Source organism: Euwallacea similis, chromosome 10, assembly GCF_039881205.1.
Source record: "Euwallacea similis isolate ESF13 chromosome 10, ESF131.1, whole genome shotgun sequence".
NCBI lineage: Eukaryota > Metazoa > Arthropoda > Insecta > Coleoptera > Curculionidae > Euwallacea > Euwallacea similis.
Genome location: NC_089618.1, coordinates 3,356,778 through 3,378,683, shown reverse-complemented (window position 1 = coordinate 3,378,683; position 21,906 = coordinate 3,356,778). Strand labels below are relative to the sequence as shown.

The following is a 21,906-nucleotide window of genomic DNA, read 5'->3' as shown; positions in this document are numbered from 1 at the left end:
GGATTACCTCAGATCCCCGGTTTATGCGAATACATTTGTTGATTTAAATGTTTACGCTCTCGAAAGTAAATGAAATTCCATCAGAATTGATTTTGCCATAGTTCACCTTGACCTGAGGGCAATCAAATACGCGATTAAGGGAAGTTCGATTCGAATGCGCGAAACTGCCCTCGGTATGATCGACTAAGGGGTCGTTAGGCTGGGCTTAGAATAGCTGCAGTTTCCATAAACGTTTATCTTTATTGCCCTCCCTATTTGTAATGCCGTTAAGTTTGCTCCTGCTGATTTTATCGTTTGCTATTGAAAAACCATCGTCTAAGGGAAAAAAAATGTGAATACTGGGGCAAATGGACCTTCACGGGTACGGATTTTCAATTGCTTTTTTTAATGCCGCACGGCCAGTAAAAGGACTTTTCGCGCCGGCGATTTTTAATTAAATCCTGTCCGAAACAGGTGAACATTCGGGGACATGTGTGCACGTACCGCGAGCCATGAGCTCTCACGAAACGAGAGAAATGATTGTTTCCATTGAAAAAATAATGGAGGGAAAAATAGAAAATTGTCGCATTTTTCGTGGCCCTTCGAGCGAAGCACAACTCAAGTGCGCTTAATTTTGATCCATAGCTTCTCAATTAAACCTTTCTCTCAGTTACTCCTTGTCCCATTCCCAGACATCAGGCATTCGGATTGCGTTATGCCGTCGGAAATGTTATTTTTCCGAACGACACCTCCAGGAGCAGTAAAATTTAAATTAAGCTCTGTTCGTATGCATCATTAAAGTCCTCTCCCCATGGCCTTTAGCACTTTAGGCCGTCTTATAAAATACTTACGGGGGTGTTTTTATGCCTCTTCGTCTGTCGATCCGCGAATTAAAATCGATCTGCGAATGAGAAACGTCCCCCATTCGAATTGCATTAGCGGAATGTGGCCGAAATTGCGGTGCTCATAGTTGTTCATAATTAGGTCGATGGGGATAGGGAGCGGGGAGAATGATCCTAACCCACTCTCCCCAACGCCGGGATTTAATTTCTAATGTTCGAATGTTCTATGACAATAAATAATAAATACCATAAATAAACATGCCTCCCCATCTGGCTCTACACTGCCGTTTATCAAGTTTTCCATTATTCGGGCCTTGCATTTAGATAATTTGATTTCCATTAGTTTTCAAACCCACTAGTTTTCAAATCTGAGGATATATTCAGCGAAATAGCAATTTTATTTATTTATTTTGGGTACCTGGGAACCTAGCTCTCTCCCCAATATTCAGTGGAGTATTAGGTCTAACATGCTCCACCACTGATTAATTTAGAAGGCAATAAATTTAAATCTGCATAAACCACAGATCTCTAGAAACCAGAAGGATACAGTGTCCGGTCACAAAACATGGACCTGCATTGCCTGCTATGTCAAAAACTAGGGGCGTATGAAATTCGCGCTGCACATATTGATGTCTGCAGAAAACTGCTTTTGGACTGAAGTCACTTTTGACATTGACAGACCAATAAAGAAATGTCAAGAACGTCACGAATGTCGCCTCAAAAACTAAAGAATCGTCGCTGCTCCTTTGATATATGAAATTCCTTTCCCCACAGCAACAACTTGGCCATGTCATTTGGCATACACGATACATTATTCATGAGCGTACACACTCTGTATGTAATGGTAAAAATTCGACGGCACAATGCGCCATTGTCAACGCGCAAATTACACCGCGGCCTAAATAACTGTGTGAAGCGCACTTTCCCATTATCCATGCGTTAAAGAAGAATTAACTCACGTTTTGGGTTAAGAAAAGTTTCTTTGCATCTCGGTTCAAACTTAAACAAATCCCCATATTTGAATTGTAAATAATGCCAAAGACGTCGGATTTTGTTTGCCGTTGAAAACTGAAATTAATGGTTATTGTGCTCAGCGAACCTTGGAGGAAAATCAGGACGGACATTTCCAAAAAAGAGATAGATCAAAATCAACATGCACATTGGAGTTGTCTTCAGACGTCATAAATGCAACACGAAAAACACCAAATGCGGCCATCTTGACAGCATACCCGCCGACATGAAGATCTATGCGCCATCTTGGCTCGCGGACTCCCAAAATGGTGCCTTAGCACTAATTCGTATCTCCGTTCGCGTTCAATCCATTCAAGACAGATTTTACTCTCATTTGGAAACTGAATAATCTCTCCCTAATCGGTCCTCCTCCTCCCCTCCTCCTCCGGCTAAAAATAACCACTCGAGTCGGCGGCTGTGACCCTCGAGTCGAGTGCTTCCCGCAACTTAAAAAGCCATCCTTCAGCCTCGTTTTAACTCCTTTTCGCGGGGTTGGAGAGGGAAATTAACTAATTATTGTTGTTATTCTTAGTCACCCCTGGTGGGTTGATAGGGCGACGCGTGCCGCTAATGACAAGCCGGAGCGCAATGATAATGCAATATTCGCACGCAGCTGATTCATAATAAACATAGGCGCAGCGGTCCATGGGGAGGCCGGATTAATTCAATAAAACTTACCCTCTTTGGGTGCCCGTTCTATTAGATCTACCACAGCGGCTTACCTGGAACAAAAGAGGAAAATTAAGAGGACGCCACTGAGCCCAACAAACAAACGCTACGATGATGGCCGTCATTTGTTTCCTGGAAAGCCTTTAACCAAACCGTTCGAAACGGTCGAATCCGCGGTTTATGGCCGACTTTCGACAAACGGATATCGGAAACGAGGCGATTTTCCAATTTTTTTGCCAGACAAAATTGGTATTTTTGCCCCAAATCATCTGCGATTGGCATACAAACTCAACGAACTCACTCACTCCGGATCCAGACTATCCAGGCGACCGTCAGTTCTCTGGATAATAAATAGTAATGTTTCGATTATATTACGGAATTGCGATTTCCACTCAGCCGGAAAGCGCAGACTTCGTTTCTCTTTGCCCGATTCAGGTGACTGACTATTTTTATTGCTACTAGATTTTCCAGAAATAAATTTCCATATAGTGGAGAGCCTCGGGGGAATTTTGATGTTGCGGAGTTGCAACAGCGGCGTCCGTTAGACGGCGGATACATTCAGTCAGGATTATGTATTTATTCGTTATTCCCCGTTGATTTCAGCTCATCAGGAACTTAATTTCCATGTACCGATGGGCTTTCCGGGTTCTGGATATTCAGCAACTTGTTGATTTAGCAGGGAAACCACATTTAAATTCAACCGCTTTGGCCTCAGATAAATGAGACAAATCCATTGCATGTTTCCAGACTTTCAGATTTGCGCAAAACTGTATTTAAGAAAAAATCGAGTTTTCTGCCAGTTTTAAGAAATTTAATAAATTAAAAAAAATAAAACCAAACAAGAATACGATTTAGGGCAATAATTGGTAAATATAAAATAAAAATAAATTGAATGTTATGATTTAGGGTCTTTTTAGGCCTCAATTGGCTGTCCCCCATTCTCACCTGGACGAACGCGTTCCCCCCTTTCAGGTCTGCACGGCCGGAATTGCCCGGTCGAACCTGGGCAGTTGGGATTCCCAGTCGGTCCTGGGGCGCCGTGGTGCTCCACTCGGAAAAATTATTTCCTATTTTTCCAGGAGTACCATATCGAGTAATACGAATTAAGTTCCCTTATTCGTAAAATTGCTTTTTAAAACATTATTTAATTTTACTTAAGAATTAATATACAAATGACTAGACTCGCAGCAAATTTCCTTACAGAAAATTATAAAGAAGAATGCTGCAATTCACTCGTTAAGAACAGTTATACACTCCAGGTTGTCGCTGGGTCCAAATGAGGTCTAATAGTCTATGTTGAGAGACGTCGATTCCGCTTCAGAAGCATAATGCAATATAACCCATCCGAGGAGCAGCAACTTGCTGAATTTTCACAGGAAATCCTATGAGTATCTCCCGATTTTCCACTGATTTGAGCTCAGAAACTCAACGCGACTGTCCATTCTCTATTAACTACATTTCCACAGCTTTCCAGATTCTGGAGATTTCTCAACTACCACATTTTTCGAAATAATCCTGCGGGATTTGAACGGGAAAAAAATTCATTTTTGAGAGCGCCCCTGGTCGTTTACACACACATCCCACAAGAGCACATAGGCAAGACAAGATTTGACGTTGCATGCACCCCAAAGTGAAAACGTACATACGTATACTTCAACTACGCTTCGGGACGTTTTCTATTTCGACGTATACATGCAATTTGCCGGCATTTTGCCGAAATCTAGTGCACATGTTATTGATTCGCGTTGCCGGCTTTATCTGGCGCTTTTACGCCCCCCTTTACCCCCGAAGCCCTGGGCGGAAAACCAGATGAAAAGGCGCGATAACTTCCGCAACTTAAATAGCCGAGGCAATTAAGCCGCGGTATCACATACATACAACCGGAATGCGAACTTAATTAATTCGTATATGTACGCACGTCACTGGGGAGCTACGTTTTTAATTAACTAATAACGCATTAGGACAGAAAAATCAACCCCTTTTTTGGTGCGATTAGGACGACGATAAACCTACCCTCCTGCACAACTTTTTTCAGGAGTGAATTAAATAAATACCAATGGTGTGACTAATTTTAAACGGGGCCAAATATAAGAAATACACGAGAGTGCATCGGCCCCGGCCTAATCCGGATCTGGAAATGCACATTTCCAGCCGACGTTCTCCAGATGCGCCCCGGCAAAAAATAAACATCCACCTTTTATATTCAAACCAGGCAGCTTCCAAAGTTTTATGGATCCGTGTTCGTTCTTTCTACGGCCATTTGAACATTGGGGCTTAGTCGTGCGTTTAAACGCGATACTGCCGCGTTCCCGTTTTCTGCCCTGGAACGGCCTTTAGGGCTCCTCCGTCAGCACAGTGGGCCGAATCCTGGAACGCAATGGGGGGAAAGCCACTTCGTGCGTTTTAGACAAACAACAACATTGTTACTGCGGGGGGCTTTAAACGAGCCGATTGGAAGGGCTTCAATTCGCAAACTACGAACGTACGAGCCCTCCAAGGGCCAATGTGCCGGAAAAGTGGGTAATGGGTCTTAAAGCGATTTTTCCCAAAAACGGGCATTATAAGTCTGTCGAGGGATAATTCTTACTGATGAAATGATATTAATAATGGCTCGAGAGCGACCGCTTACACAACCCCATAATCAGAGTGCAACTCGAATTTTTTTACACCCCAAAAAGGACGCACCCCTTACTCTACAGGGGCAACAAATTTATTCATTGTCACATGTCCAGCAGAGGCGTGCGGACACTAATAGTTATCTCATGTCGTGTTTCCAGGCCTTTAACCCAGTTCTATGGTAGACACGTCACTCACATGCGGTGTTTATTTAGAAAACTCGCACCATTTATGGCCAGATGTGCATTTAATGGTACTGCCTGGGAACTTGTTTGTTGTGCAAACGCGTAACCCAACAAACTGACCATCGGCGGGTAAAAACGCCAGCAAACATGCGGGTTACTGGGTCGAAGCCCGGCGCAGAAAAAAATTTCCAATGACAGTCACGCTCATAGTGCCTCCCCCCAGGGGGGGCGGGGGAATTATTGCGACATCATAATATTAAAGTTCGCCAAGCGCAAGCACGATCGTAAAATTAATAACCTGCACCGGGGGAATTTAATAAATATGGGGATAATGATCATCGATTGATGGCATTTAAATATGAGAGCTGAGCGAGAGAATCTCGAACCAAATGACACACTCAATACAAAACCTTACTTCATCAAGAAAACGCGTGCTTCGCCCACAATTCCCATCAATATGGTTGGTAATGGACTTTTCCCGCCACCGCTTCTTGACAAATTTTTGAATGATTAAAAGGGTACGATAAACCTTTTTCTTGCTACGTCCCTGATTTTCGCCACAGGACGTCAGACTTGGTTTTTAGTACCGGAGCCTGCAAGTTCCAAAATTGCGTAAAAACCACTCTCCTAAGTGACACATAAAAGAATATAAAAATCAAAGTCTTGGCAGCTCTGACATTTGCCACTCTCTACGCCCCTGTTTTTCAGCCAAATGACGCATGGCAGCTTAGGTATTTAACATAGTCTAGAAGCTACGAAATCGCATTGGCGTACAAGATCCGTATAGATATAGAGAATGCCCTCAAATCTGCTGCAAAACTCGATCTCAAAGCTTAGGGACCTCTGACCACGACATTCGCCGTCTCCTGTGCCCCTGGTTCTAACTGGAAATCCTCGGCTGTTTCTACACCACACTAATTTGCAACCGCAGACCAACAATTTCAATTCACAGATGTGGGTTGTTGTAAGAATGTTATTTGAATGACGCGGCAACATCCAAGATTTTGCTGCGCCCCTGTGTTCCCTCAAAGAACAACATTGGCAGACCCTCAGATGGCGCTAATATAGACATAATATTGAATTTCACCTGTTTAAGGGGGATCCCGAAAAAATCGATCGAAACGTCCGATTGTGTACTAAAGGAAAGCGTGCCGCACCTGGGGTGAGTCGGACTGGGGTGGCCAAATAAAACATACACCCCCTTGCTGGGGTAAACAGGGCGAGAACTCATTGGCGGCGCGAAAGTCGCTTCGATAGTAATGTATGCGGTCCCCAAACAGCAGTCAGAACCGACCTAAAAGTTTGATAGTGTACACATGGCGCACTAAAGTCCCAACTACTATACACAACCGATGGGGGTTTGATCCTCTCTTTTAGTTTTGAACGTTCGCAAACATTTGACTAATTTTCGATTCAGCCGCGCCAGGCTAATGAGTCGGAATTTATGCGGTTACCAAATGTCGCTGTGTATAGCTATCCGTATAATATAGCTGACGCGAATGCAAATCGTCCATCAGTTAATAAATCAGCTCTTCGTCATCCCCCGAAATTGGGAATTTAATAAAAAATTCATACGAAAAAGGGAAAATATGCCGCGGCCTAATTAAGGACGGTAATGAGGCCAGTGGCGTACCTCCGTGGCAAGTCTGCGAGGGGGACACGGCTATCGGAGTCCGAATGGCATACAAGCACCGAAAGAGATTACTCGCAATAGAGCTGCGTTCGGATCGATACTCCCGGCCAGAGAACATTGGCCCAAACACAGCTGTTCTCTGTCTTCCCCCTTTTGTCCCCCCAGTTCAATGGAGAGTCGGCCTGTTTGTAGTTTTGCTCAGCTTTTAACAGCATCATAATGATGCAATCGGTGCTGCGGCAGCAAGACGCGACCGACGTTTTGGACCTCGCAAGGACGCCATCAGCAATACAAGAGTGGACAACTGCTTGCGGATCTTCTAAAATAGCCATCTTTGGGGAGAATGAATTTGTCTACAATGGACAACCCTACTAATATTTCAACTTCCAGGGGATTATTTGAAGCACCTTCTATATGGTCAGTGGCAAGACTTTTTTTTATCTATGATTCCTTGATACATAACTTGTTGTAATAAGAGAAACATTCGTCCCGCGATACGCCTCTGATGTCTCGAAACTTTGTAGATTTATTTTAAACCACGTGAGCTGACTACTTCCCTGATTTGAAGATAATACATTCTTGAGTGCACCGAGTTGTCGGAAAATGCTGATTATCTCTCATGCTTTTGACAACTTTCTGAATTGCTTAGGATAATTGAAGAATGTCATTAATGCCACGTCTTGGACAACAGCATTACGATTTTGATACGAATATTGTTGAATAAACATTCACTACGTGTTGAAAGTAAGTAGATGCCGACTCTGAGACTCTCAGAACTGATGGAGAAGGAGGATGAAGAGGAGGAGAAGGGGGAGGCTTCACTACGTGTCGAAAGAGAATAAGCAGACGACGACTCTGAAATTCTCAGAACTATTCGAGAAGAAGGATGAAGAAGGGGAGGAGGCAACCACGATCGTGTAGATCTCGCAGAAGCTAGCAAAAGCTGAAAATCACTTCGCGATATTTTGAAAAAAATTAGGGACTGCTGTGCCTCCGCCTCTGACCTGGGCAATATTCCACTCGCATGTAATTCGTAGAACAAACAACTCGCTTTTATTTGTATGTATACGATTCAGATAAGGCAGTACACAAAGTCATTTGTTTACTTGAGAAATACTTTCTAGGCAGCACGTACAATGCCTTTTAAAAGTGACGAATCGATGGGCGGTGATTCATTCCGAATTACCGAAATGTCACGGTTTTCCGTCGAAATGCCCATTTCACTCGATCGTCACTTGGTATTAATATGCCGCCTTCACACACCGGAAAATGGCCATTTGTAATCTGGGTCTTGAAACCTCGTAAAGCCTGAGAGAAACGTCTTGTGGAAGTTTGAAAAAACCATGTGCAATCGGTTCAAAAAAAAACCCGTGAAGGAACAATATCCGTTTCATACTGCTTTCATTCCATCAGTTAACAGTAAAAGAACATGTGCACTTAGTGTGACTCCGCTGGCAGCCAATGTAAACACCAGGCCAGCTTCCTCCTTTATTTTACAACGTTTTAACAGGCGTTAAACAGACGCCATTTTCAAACTTGGAGAGGGCTTTTACGCATTTAACGTTCCGAGAAACCGTCACTAATGCAACGCCAACGATTAGATTTTAATCGAAAACTAGTCAAGTATTGAATGATTCCCCAAATGCGAACCTTATCGGGCAAGGCCGTACACGAGCGGCACTGACCATGCACGTAGAGACCACGTTGATGTAATTATCGGCAACGTTGACCTTGATTTTAAATTTGGCAATCCAACGAATTCACTTTCGACTGCCGAATTTTCACACTTTTGGTTCCTCCAAAGTTAATGTGACCGACACCACTGGATTGAGTAATTAAAATCCTCATAAAGATAATAATTTCTAGAACGTTTTCGAATGGTCCTGGTATCGGGGAGTCATTAGTGGCAAGTGAATTTCAGTACATTCCACGAATAATTTCGTTTTGGGGCCCCCGGAAGCGACAGTGCATTGTCCCTTTGTACCGGGGACGATAGCCATTTCCTGCCCTCTCTGATGGCTGCATTAGGGCCGGCTATCTTTTACCATTTTCGATAAATGTCTGGCAGTAAATTGAAGTCTTCTCTCAAAGGGCACAAACAAGACGCAGATAACGGGCCTCTCTTCAAATAAAACATGCACCTAAGCCAATAGTTTGTTTAACAAAAGACAGTTATCAATGCTACGCCAATGATTATAAATTAAATCGCAAATTACATTACTTTTGTTAACACGCATCAGTGGAGTGGAGAATAGATTTTTTACTTAATAGCTTCAACACCTTTTTAACACTGCTTTTTAATTATTAGTTAATTAAGTTGATGTTCTTATCCTTATCAGTACATCTGGGATACGCCATTGAAATTTACAATCGGTTTTAACCAGGGAGACTAGGGACGTGGCAAATACGAAATATTTACTTAAACTGGCGAAATTCCAAACCTAAATGTATTTCAAATTTTACTCACTATACGCATTGTAGTCTTGCACGCCAATGGATATTAGTTTTCAACTTTCAAATTTTATCTATAAATGCGAAAATTGGCACCTGCGCTTATGATCATTCTAGACAAGTAGAAAGCACGACACGTTCCTTCGTTTAAATTTCTAGATATACAGTATCCAACAGAAAGTACACATCATATAGAATTTTTTTTATTTGTATTTATCAGAAAATTTTATTCTTCGTAAAAGTTTGTACATTTCTCTCAAAACTCGGTTCACAAAATTTTTATATCTCATTTTATATGGGAGAGATTTGAAAATTACGAAAATGGCACATGAGTAAAGTATATACCTTTATTTTTTTATTTTAAAGAAAACATGTATTATGAAACGTTATTTAGAATTAAAAGATAAGCCGAACAATGAAGTTTTAAGTTTCTATTCCATAAAACACTTTTTCAAATAATATTATTTGTATTTTTTAATCCTCTCTGAAACGAAACTGGCATATTAAATAAATTTGTTTTATTTTCTACACGGGGTAAATCCTAAAAAAAATTCCGAAGAAATGTTTTGTAGACTAATAACTTTAAACTTCATTGTTGGGCTTATCTTTTAATTCTAAACCACTTTTCATAATACATGTTTCCTCCAAAATTAAAAATAAAGCCATTTTCGTAATTTTCGAATCTCGCTTATATGAAATGAAATATACAAATTTTGTAAACTGGGTTTTGAGTTTCCAAAAAGGCACAAACTTTTACCGAGAATAAAATTTTCTGATAAATTCAAATAAAAAAAAATCCCATATGATGTGTACTTTCTGCCGGTCACTGTATGTATAGTAAATATCAAATCTGAACGTATCTGAAATTGTGGCCACTATTGAAAGTCTCCTACGTCAATAAATTATGGATAGTTCCAAAGTTTCAAAGTTGACCAAAGTTACGGTCAGAGCAAGGGCGTAGAATGCGGGAAATGTTTGCCCCTTTAAAGTTCTAAGTTAACCAAGTTCACATCTGAACGTGCTTCAAAAAGTGGATACTACAGAAAATCAGCTACGCCCATGATTTACATGGACGCATTCGAAGCTTGTTTCTTTTATAAATATGAAAATTGATATTTGCATTTAAAGTCACATTAAGGACATAAAAGGCAGAAAATATTTGTCCCTTTAATATCATATACGAAGTCTCAGTGGGCCACTGATTTATTAAACTGACAATTGCATGAACTTTTGTCATTTGTCTGAGAACTCATTGGCCGAGGATATTTCGTTTTAGAGTGTAATACATGTCAATTGCAAGTATTTATTTCTTGTAGAAGAGGCTAAAAATGCATTGGCGAAGGATACTGAAGTTTCAAGGATGAAAATATTAATTAAAAGATATATTTTAATTGGAACTAAAATTTAGATTTTTAGGTGAGTTTTTCTGTGTTTTGCTTCTAAATTTTCAGTTAAGAATTACAACATGCATTTCCTTAAACTTCGGCCTATCAGTAAATGGCAACAAGGCAACGTTCATTTGTCTAAATAGCATGGCCAACATATGCTATAAACACGCAAGTGCGACTAAGAGACACTATCGAAAATCGTCACGGTAGGAAAGGTAACACGTTGCCAGCTTTGGTAAAATTTCTTAAATATGTTGAAGAATGTTTGCCAGTATTGGTAAAAAATGTATTTTCCCTAAAATTTTAAGATGATTCAATGTAATTCTTTTGGTTTTTCGTGCGCAGATGACATGCGTCCTAATCTCAATTCAAATTGCCCAGTGTTGTATTGTGTGGTACAAAGAAACAGCATCAAATTCACAAACCGAAGGCCTTTTTAGGGTAAATATCCGCACTGCTCGATCGATCAAGACGAGGACCGTGCGGAAAATTCATTATTTTCTTTCAGCGGCAGCATTTTCCTTTCATACATTGTCGAACGCCCGGGGAGAAAAACCCAATCAATTTTCTTATTTCGGGGTTAATCTATTTGCTTTTTAGTGCGCCATATTTCCACCCCCTTCAGGCCAGCCAGCGCGGTTCCCACGCGCTCGAACCGGGTGATGGAGAGTCCTATTATTGTCTGTTATTTATTTGATTGCCGTGGCGCACGCCACTGACGTGTGCTACACCTTAGGTATGCACATGATGGTGTCTGGTTTCAAGGCGAACTACACAGGTTGTCTTGTTTTTGCTGGTGATGCGACTAGATACCTACCTAATGGCGGTTATATCATCATCGTTTCGCTAATTCAGAGTGACACACAGGAAAAGAGGACGTCACGTTCAGAAACGGCTTAACTGTGGCCGCATCCTGCCACAGATAACGCCTCGCATAAATCGTCGGACTCTGTTAAGGCTGATTCACACTGTCTAATCTAATCTTTGGGCCTAGCGTCTAAGGCCGCGACCACAACATTTTAACGCACGCCACTGCGGGTTGGCAAATTGGACCGCGATACTACAGCCTTATCGTGTCATGTGTCATTGTAAACAACGCTAGGCTGAATACACATTACACATTGCGCTGTCTTATGGGCTTGGCGATACAAGCCGTAATGGGTTGCAGGATTTGAAAACCCATAACCTTGCGTCCGGAGTGCGTGGAGGCCAAATGGACTTTGGTCACACCAAAGGCAGTAAAAAGATTTTTTTCGAATCATTATCGTATTTTCCCCAATGTCCACGAATATTTCTTTGGAATTTACGTCTCTATGTAGATACACACACCCGACACATGGTCCGATACCGATTTAATTAACGTGTTCATTAAAGCGCCGCCATATTAAGCCTACAATAGAGACAAAAGTATCGGGAACGATGATGATGATGACGCCGCCATCACACTCGGTGGACACAAATAAAGCGCTTTTATGAAGGCTTTATTAATAATTATAAATTACATGGCGGGGTTTCATTAAATTCTGGGCGGAAAGTTTACTTTCCGTCCCTGTTCAGATTAGCCGATGCATCCCTAAAACGATGTTTTCGACACACATGCGCTAAAATGGTTATAAATAGGCCGCCAACAGGTTCTTATTCAAATTCCTGCATTCGCAGAAGGTGGTGCTTGTCCGAGGCCGATTCAGCACCTGAGCGCCACAAGAACTAAGCGGAAGAAATCAGGTCCAGAATAAATTACAATAATTCTTTACCCTTATCTTTATCTGACGCATCGTCCTCTCTCTCTCCCTCCCTCTTTTCTGTGGGTAACGTTTTTTCTCCGCCGCGAGGGATAATCACCTTAATAAATGGCTCTTCGGTCTTCTTGCGACGAGACAAATAGTGCTGTCTCCCTTTACTTTAAAGCCCTTATTAATCATATGATTTTTTAAAAATTCCCTACAAGCCGCCCCGTTTGGCCCGCAAAATACCGAGCCCCCACGAATCCCCCCAGCTCCTGTTTTGCTCATCTGTGCCATCCCCCTAAGGTCGTCCCTGGAACAAATTTGAGGGAAATCTGGGGAATATTCAAAGTCAAAGGTAAATATCAAAAGATGTGCCGGCAAGTTGTTGAATATTTAACGGACCCGTAAATAAGGTCGGAAGGAATTCCGCCTAAGGGGATCAACAGGGGGGAGGTGGGAGGTATGTTTTTCGTGCCGATTTATTATACGGAGCGAGTTTGAGGTTTCAAATCAACTATAAACTCCATGTAAATTAGAAATGTGTTCATGACATAAGCGCCCTTGAAATGTGTTTGCATTGCTCACGAGAAGATCAAAATGAAACTCGTAACCACGAAGATGAATTTTGTTTGAAATCGAACGCAGGTAAAATCAAAATTTTAAATATACTCTCTGAGGTACGTCACTGGACGAAAAACAAAACGATGTTCAAATAAAGAAAGAATTAAAAATAACTCTTGACTCAGCTTAAAATTATGAACTCGGTATGACGACGAACGCCAATGCTCATTTTAGGACTTTAGAGCTGGCAACAGAGTTGAAAAAAAGTAAGAAAAAGACGTTGTAAAAACCCAGAAAAACTTTTCAAGCCCTTAATTATATAATTACAAATTAAGTCACTGCTCCCTGTAGTGTCAGACACACTGCGTTAATCAGGTCGCTGAGACTTACAGAGGAGAATTGAAGATACTACCGATAGTACAGAAAGTCCCTCAAAAAACCTTTTCGAAAGCATGACAATTTATTGAGCATTAAATATAATTTAACTTGGTGACCGTTTTAGTGTCGTCTTTCATAAACCCCTCTAAATGGAAAGCAGGGGGTTTACAGGTTCCCCTGTAAGGAAAGTGATTTCAATGGAAATCTCGGATCTTACATAGCAAAGGTAGAGCTATCAAATCATATAGAAAATCCCTACAAAACCATGCTGTAATTCAAGTTACAGACGTTTTCCCTTAATCCTTCGGGACTTCCTTTTAAACTATGGGTTTTTATGGAAGTCTTGGGACTCGCCTGAGGAACGCTAATGACTGCTATAGGAAATCCCTTGGAAAACCTTCCTAAACCCTTATTAGACTTACGTAGTTGAAATTTAGGTTACTAATCGCGTTTATGTTCAAGTTCCTCTGTAAAGACAGAGATTAAAGTAGAGAAACTATGCTGCTTACAAAGTAAAGTGATTTTTCGAGTAACTCTTTGGCATTACTGTGTAAGGCAGGAGATTTCAATGGAGATATGATGATTTACAGAAGGAGACTAGAGATATCAATTGGGAGAGAACATCCCTTGGAAAGCCCCCTACAAATGCTTAATTCAGAATCTGTGATTAGAGCTATACTGCGAATTCACACAGAAGTTCTCATCAAGGCTATCAAATACATATCTTCGAAAGTGCCCAACAACTGTAATTAGGAGCCATGTAAGGGAATTAAATGAAAATCTCAATGCTTAAACGGCTAGTATGGAAAATTGCAAAAATTCTTTACAAAAACCTTTTCACGGCCGAAATTTAAAATTACTGTAGCTTCGACTGTGCCAGGTTGCAACCCCGTTAGGTAACTTCTAAATGGAAGTATTCGGACTTACAGAGGAGAGTTAGACCAAATTGGTCTAAATTGGGGTCAAAATTGGAACGTGAAAATAACTAAGTGGCGCGCCCGAGGGCGCGCGGCTCTAAAACGAGCCACTCCAAGAAAAAAAGAAGTTCATGACCACTGCGGCACTTAAGGCATGTTGCCCATAAAATCTAAATAAAGCCCCAATCATAGTCGTGTTCCCCGAGGTTATTTTTAACCTTCCAGAAGGTCGCAAGTGTTTAACTCAGTCTCGTGAGCTATTTCTGGCCCCCCCAGATCTCGGTGTCGACCAACCTCTAATCTCTTCTTTAGTCCATGAAAATTTGCGGGAAAACCCCACCTGCCAACAGGTGAAAAATCAGATGTTTACTACCGGATATTATAATGTAATCACGACGCCCTTAGAAAGTGCGTAAATATCCCCTCGATTTCAATACACAATCGTTGGGAAACAGTGGCGTGGGAGGCTCTCGCTATTTATACGAGTCCCACATCCCACCATAATCCGATTGAAAAAAGACCAATAACTTTCGGTTGAGCGGTACTACCTGGAGCTTGGAAGATTATTGTTAAACCTACTTATGCACCATACCCACGAGACCCAGCAAGAGAGAGACAATTAACGGGGATTCGGCCTTCACGAGAACGAGTGCATTCTTGGCGAGATTATTGAATGAAGCCGATTACGTAAGCGCTCATTGGCGTACCGGCAACACCGCCAAAAATCTAAACCGAGGGTAGACACCCCCGAGGGGCGACGGGGGAGCCCCAACACATGACACCCTGCAGCCGTGGATGTTTCCTTTTTTCCGCGTGTTCCGAAACCTGACCCCAGTGTCGATAGTGTCGCACAAGACTGCTAAAACACGTAGACATTCACAGAACAGGTGCCATTATACGTAAATAATGAACGAGGTTTGGCTTCATTGTTGTGTGTGTATGTGTCTGTGTGTGTGTGTGTGTGTGTGTGTGTGTGCGTGCGACCGAAGGGGTTGTTTTGTCCCCTTTAAGACCGGATGCGAGGCGGGGGCGGAACTGGGACTCGCATTGTTCCACTGGCCTGAAAAAGCCCCAGTTTTAATATTGCATCGGGACCTGTGGACAATGCCTCATCAGGAATATTGTTCTTCTTGTCCGCAGGCGGTAACGCAATTTCAACTGTTGCAATAACGTTATTACGTGTACAGGCTTCACAAGGCGCAGACCTCTGCAACCAGTGAAGAATGTCGCTGAATAAATAATAAGAACGCATTATAAAATACGATACACAGATAAAATTATACGTATATAAATAAATGGCTTTGCGACGGCGATCCATTTAATTCTGAATCATTAAACACAAGTTCTACGAAGTAGAATTGTCAGTCAATACGTTCAATCATAATTCACTGGGGATAGTATTAATAAGGTGCTGGTAACATGAACAATAACAATAAAAATATTAGCTTATCGATGAATCGCTGTTTTCCCTGAGCTTTAAGTGAGGAAATCGCGCGATAATGTACGGAGAAAAGGTTATCAATTTCACTAACTGCATAAAAACGGAAATGAAACACTTCTTATCAAGGAAGTTCGGAAAAGCCGGGTTTAAGCCATCGGAATTCCTGGATTTCAGGCAACACTTAATAGACATTGATAGGAGTTAAATGAGTGCTTGAACCTCAGGTTTGACTGCTTTAAGAAAAAATATACTAATTTTACGCCTCTGAGGATTATCTCAACCAAAGTGAGTCGTCAAAATGGGAAACAGGAACGTAATGCACCTAAAATTACTTTAATTAATTCACGCCAAGCCAACTCTGCCTTAAAGGACTGATACTTTGCATCAAATACTAAAAAATTTCAGGCGAGTATAAGTTCAAAGGGCTCCTCGCCCTCAAAACTCTCAACCAAGTTCTACCTTCGACTCACTCTTTGATTAAGTTCAAAGGTGACCAAAATATTTTTTTTAATGAAATTACAATTTATTTGAGAGCTTAACTAAACGTTACAACAAATTTTTAGGTTTGGGCCCAGAAAAAATATTGCCGTAATGGGGTCCACAAGACATCTGTAGACCTACGTCAATATCAAATAAATCGAATGTTTCACATTCAGGGCCTCAACTACAAGTTAAATACACACGGAAAATTGATAGAAATCAACTGTGTATAGTAGAAAGCAGGGAAAAATTCTCATTTCAGTGGATCTGCATTGGAATAAGTCACTGACCTCAGGGGCCAGCAGTTGCGGAGCGAAATTAACATGCAAAATCCCAGTTTCCCTAGCCAAAATAATACTTTCCTGATGCTTCTGAATTCTAGCAATGTTAAATGCGGTTAAGTGGGAGTTTTGGTTTAATTTCTTGGCTGCATAAAGGAATTTTTAATTACCTAAAATCGCGAGATTCAAAATGAATAAACACAGGTTAAAGGACGCGCGAATTTCAAAGAAATGCCCGTCGCCCTGAATGGAAGTTTATTATCCCTTTCTTCTTCGTGCCGCTAAAGCAGGATGGTGTTATAATCGGGAACCATAAATGTCATACACGTTTATAATGACATTGTCCATCTTCATCATCGGTTCTGAGCGTTCACTCGAGTGTAATTGGGGCAAGAATGTTTAAACAGAAGCTTTCCCCACACTTCGTGGGAATTTTGTATACAAACCGGCTTCGCTTCTATGACCTATGGCCCTCATTAATTACAATTTACTAATCAAGAATCACGTGTATTGCATTATTTTCGAGCCGTCGCGAAGCGTCTACAGGTGAATTAGCCAATAATAATTGTAAATCAGTCGAATGTATACGGAGTTACGTAAATCTCCTATGAGATCATAGTTACGAGAACATTTAACAACGCGACGTGTTTACAGTGGGATTAAATGCTATATTCGCTTCAACCTTATCTGGACAATTTAATGAGCGCCGGTTATTTTCGCATCGTTATCGTGCCAGGAGGATTTTTCTCTAAATAACCAATCCACCTCTAAACAAATTCCCCAAGCAAACTACGATATTCAGTCAGAATTTAATTTTAGATAGTTTTATCTTCTCGTATTAATCGCTATCGATCTCTTCAGTAAAGTGGTCTAAAAAGTCCTCGCGCACGCAGTGAAAACAGATTAAGAGATTTATGTCCCATATATGGGTACAAATAAAACACTGTTCCTAAGTGTCTGGCTCAATAGGAGGCTAGATTTCGAGGGTTAATTACATGGAAAGTTAATTACGAGGGTCGTAAAGAGTCTTTTGAATAGCCAATACACTTAGTTATTTCTTGGCAACTATTTTCTTGCTTTATAAAATAGCCATTAACCCTGGAATTAGTGTAGTCGTGAACTCTAGAGCAATGGCAGCAAATGTGAGTGCAGGAGTACAGCACTCAGAGTAGGAATACCAAGTTGAGTTGTTGTTATAATTATCTCTGGACAATTACGAACGATAAGAATAGTAATGATTCATTATTACGCATTTGAGATAAGCCTTTTACCTGTTGCCAGTGATCATCGAGGCTCGGCTTGGCCGTAAAAAAGCCGGTATCGTGAATATCCTGCAGCTCTTTAAAGATGTCTACGCTGGGCAATATATCCATATTTGCCAAAATCGAGAAAACAAACACACAGAACAGAAAATAAACCACTAAATTCCTGCGGAGCAGTCGAGCTCCATCCCCGATCCAATTACCAAATCCGTATCAACAAACCGCTGTTTCTTCAGTGGTCAACGCACGGAGCCGGCATTTCGCGTTTGTTGATCTAAAGCTCCGCGAACGGTTCTGGAGGAGCAGAAATCCGAAAACGACCCAAGTGAACTATTCGAAGAGTGCCTTGCACGCACACTGCGATTCCGTGGTGGAAAAACGGAAAGCGCTTTAATAATAGTGGAAAATCGCCGGGATGGCGGTTCGGGGCGAAAATGGCGGCCGCGGGACGTTCGAGGGTCGGCTCGTTCCCTGTCTCAAAGACCACGGCAAGTCTGTTTGGCGACTCGGAAAGTTTGGGGGATGAAAATGCAGTTTTCACGTCTCGTGACCCGTCGCTTATGGAACAAGCCTAGACGTTCGGCCGTTAAGATCGGCAAGACTGCCGACACGATCGCGTTCGAATGTCCTGCCGACCGACGCTCGTGGCGCGCTGCAACGCGACGATGCCACGTTTAGCCGTATTTTCCGAACGCATTCTGCCAAAATGTCAATGTTCGTCAATCGTGAAACATCAACAAAATGGCTGCCGTTCTAGACCAATCATTGGTGACAAGTTTGAAGATAAAATATTTTTTCACCACTTTTTTCTATTAGACTTCGCCATTTTTCTCCCATTCTGCTAATTGTTGATGAATCAAAATAACCATATAAGGACCCCATTTGGCGACTTGTGACGTCTCAGTTTTTTAACTTTTTATATTCGTATGTTCAGCTCAACAACATTAAAGAAGATGTCCACAAATTTCTCTGTCTTTTGTTAACCTCCGCTATCTTCGGCCATTTGTGAAAATTTCGAAAACAATTGCAACAACGCTGAAGTTTATCCTAAGGTGGCCAGTATATCTTCTAAAAATATCACGTCCCAAAACAAAAATGTCTGCCTGTTAACATCTATCATTTTGGCGTAAGTGTCACACCAAACGAAGTAAAAAATCCCATTTGAAAAAATGCCAAAAAGGAGCCCCAAAATCGACACACGTCTGCGCAAAAATGAAAAAAATTGTCATTTGGTGGCAGCTGTCAAATCATGATCAAAACTGATATTTACGTTTTTAAACTTCACATCAGTTTGTAAGACAAGATGGCAGCTGTTTGTAATCTCCAAACTATCGGGTGGTTTGTTTGTCCTATCAAATCTAGAGTCTTCGTCCAGTGGCGTACCATAACTGATTTCGTTCTCGGTTGTATTTTCTTAAACAGAAACACAGACCCACTTTAATACGTAGCGAGTGAAATACAGAATTGATTCGAGTCAATAATTATAGCGTCTTCCAATCAATTGGGAAAGTCGGCACATTTGCCATCTGATGCGCAGTTTTAATCAAACTGATAACTGCCTGTTTCGCCTCTTCTTGTGGAATAATTGTGATGTTTATTACTCTTTCATGCGAATGGCAAACAATCGACAGGCACATGGCGGGTGAAGAATATTAAAAGTTTTCTTACTCTTTTACTGCAAACATTTTTTTTAATCAAAGTTGTAAACTCGCTACATTCACAGTTTCACGTTATATCCCTACTTACAGCCTACAGGGATAAAAGGACAAAGAAGGCAGAGCATTGAAATGTTTAAAACAGAGGCTCAAATGCAACAACAAGAACTTCAGAACATCTAAACAGCTAAACGGACGGATTGGGGGCAGTATAACAGTCGGGACAGCCTACAGCTACTATCCATATAGCTTTTCCAGGATGGTGGTCGGGGCGTCCGCGCTGTACTTGGATATTTGCCTCAGCAGCGCGAACTTCTTCATAATGCCTTTCTTGGAGGACTGCAAGTCGTAGAGGGAGCACAGGTTCAGGACGATGGATTCATGGAGGGTGTTTACGGGATTTGACGCTATAGCAGCCTCCAGCAGCGCAATGGCCTCTTTGATACGCCCGTCGTAAAACATGCACACCCCCAAGTTGTTCAGGATCTGCAATTTTCCACTGTTCCATCAATGAAAGAGCAAAATCTGGAAGTAAAAACCATGATATTGGAAGGATCCAGGGCGCTTGCTCTCTGGAAACACGTGCAAGCCTCCTCGTAGTTCTTTTGAGCAATAGCGAGAAGGCCTCTGTCCACCAATTCACGCACACCACTGGAGCCGTAGAGATAGGCTTCATTGAAGCACACTTCGGCCCCTCAAATAAACACAAAACTACCTAAAACCTTCTTATATTAATGGCCTTACCCCCAATGTTTCCAGTTTGCAAATTGAGGCGGCCTAAAGCGGACAGCAGCACGTGCTTTGGGGGCTCATCCCTGCAAAAACTTTATCTGTAGCTGAAGCTTTTTTTAAAACTTCCAATCTACCGTTTGATAAGTTGCCCTAGCAACTCCATGGCGAGTCCATAATCCTTAATAGAGCATGCGCAGTTGATTATCGAGTACACCACTTTTGCCTCTCTGGCAGACCACAGCTTCAAAGAGTCAGCTCTATCAGCCTCGCTAAGCTCAATATTGCTGCCATCCTCACAGAAACCTACATCAAAATCTCTTTTTAAATCTCGGCAACAATATCGAGGATTCGCACCTCCTTTGAGGTTATTGAGCATCTTCTTTATGGCCGCCCACATGCAAAAGAGCCTTCTCAGTGAGTCTTTGGGTTTCCCGCAGTGCATCGGCAACTCTGCCAGTAGCAGGCGGAAGCTGAAGGTGGCCATAGAACCGGTGCGATTGCCATAGGACTCTGGATAGTACTAATAGACAAAATTTCTGTAGTTCGTTTATATGTGGGGAATTTGGAGGTGCGAGTTTGGGGAAAGGTGCGTTACATAAGGCAGAAACCTGGTAGAAAATATCGGGCTTCTCCAGCTGACTGAAAGGGTGCGCCTCGGCTTGGGCCACCGCGAAAGACTTCGTTTTAAGCAGCAGTGCTAGTCGTATGTACCAAAGCTGCAGAGTCTGAGGAGTATGAATAGTGGGGTGGCCTAGAAATGATATTATAGAGTCTTAAGAAGTCTTTGAAGGGGTATTTGACCTTGTCGCCCTCTGCCTTGGCCGTACAAAGTCAAAAGCATCGCTGTATGATTGATAGCCGCTCTAGAATTGTTTATCAATAAGTAAGTGGAAGAGACTAGTGCCGAATAAGTACCCAAAAGCTCCCATTTGAACCAAGTCTTTTAGCCTCCGCTCGTTAGGAGTGAGGCTAGGAGTGAGGCTGCCCCGCTTGCACCCTTCTTTAGCCTCCCTGCAGCACATGACTATAGGCTCCCCCATTTCGTCCTCAATATCCTCATCCAGTAAAACCTACAATTTTGTTAAGATATTTTGGCTATTGCTAAATATGACATGGTACCCCTGGCATGGTTAACATTCCTATATCCGGCTTGTACGTTCCGGTAGGGATGGTTGCCTTAGCCACCAGCACCTGTCTGGTCTTTTCCATCGGTATCCACGCATCTCTGCGACGCTCTGCCTCCCCAGAAGAAGTCACCCGTGGAATGTGTGTGTCCTATAATAAAAGAGCATTAAAGCGAGGATCTTTGGTCATAAAAAAGCCGCTCACAGGTCCTTGTTTCCTGCTGATCAAGTTCACCGACACTTCAAAAAACATTCGTGAATAATGAAAGCGTCCGTTACAATACTACAATCAGCTATAACTGGAGTAAAATTGGAGAGGTGCGTAGGTCCTTCCCCATATCCCCCCCAAAAACGATCGAAGACGCTTTGTTTGAAAAATTAAGTAAGTACGTTCTATTACGATATAAAGGTCCACGATTTCATTGGTATCGAACCGAAGGCCCGCGTGGACACACTGTATTAGAGAAAGGGTTTCCACGGAAAGTGGAATGGGGATCGATAATGTGGCGCTCGTCTCTCGGAAATGTTTCCTATTGGAGGAGGTCTAAAAATACCTCCGTGCGCCTTTAAGGTG

General features: G+C 41.9%; 2 protein-coding genes across 3 annotated transcripts in view; both read right to left on the bottom strand.

Moving 5' to 3' along the window:
* LOC136411409 (Krueppel-like factor 7) overlaps positions 1 to 18,424 on the bottom strand; it is an 88,712-nt gene extending 70,288 nt beyond the window's left edge. For both annotated transcript variants that reach the window (XM_066393962.1, XM_066393963.1), the window contains exon 1: positions 17,831 to 18,424. In XM_066393962.1, the coding sequence (XP_066250059.1) occupies positions 17,831 to 17,932 (102 nt within the window). In that variant the 5' untranslated portion in view covers positions 17,933 to 18,424. The remainder of the gene's footprint in view (positions 1 to 17,830) is intronic.
* A 1,073-nt stretch (positions 18,425 to 19,497) lies between these two features.
* Positions 19,498 to 21,796, bottom strand: LOC136411703 (trafficking protein particle complex subunit 12-like). Its single transcript, XM_066394362.1, has 10 exons — positions 21,538 to 21,796; positions 21,328 to 21,483; positions 21,124 to 21,278; positions 21,010 to 21,071; positions 20,817 to 20,959; positions 20,563 to 20,728; positions 20,343 to 20,511; positions 20,221 to 20,291; positions 20,016 to 20,170; positions 19,498 to 19,962 (listed from the first exon to the last, which is right to left on the bottom strand). Exons 1-10 carry the CDS (start codon positions 21,583 to 21,585, stop codon positions 19,714 to 19,716), a joined length of 1,374 nt encoding a protein of 457 aa, XP_066250459.1. The 5' UTR covers positions 21,586 to 21,796; the 3' UTR covers positions 19,498 to 19,713.
* Positions 21,797 to 21,906: the final 110 nt, after the last annotated feature.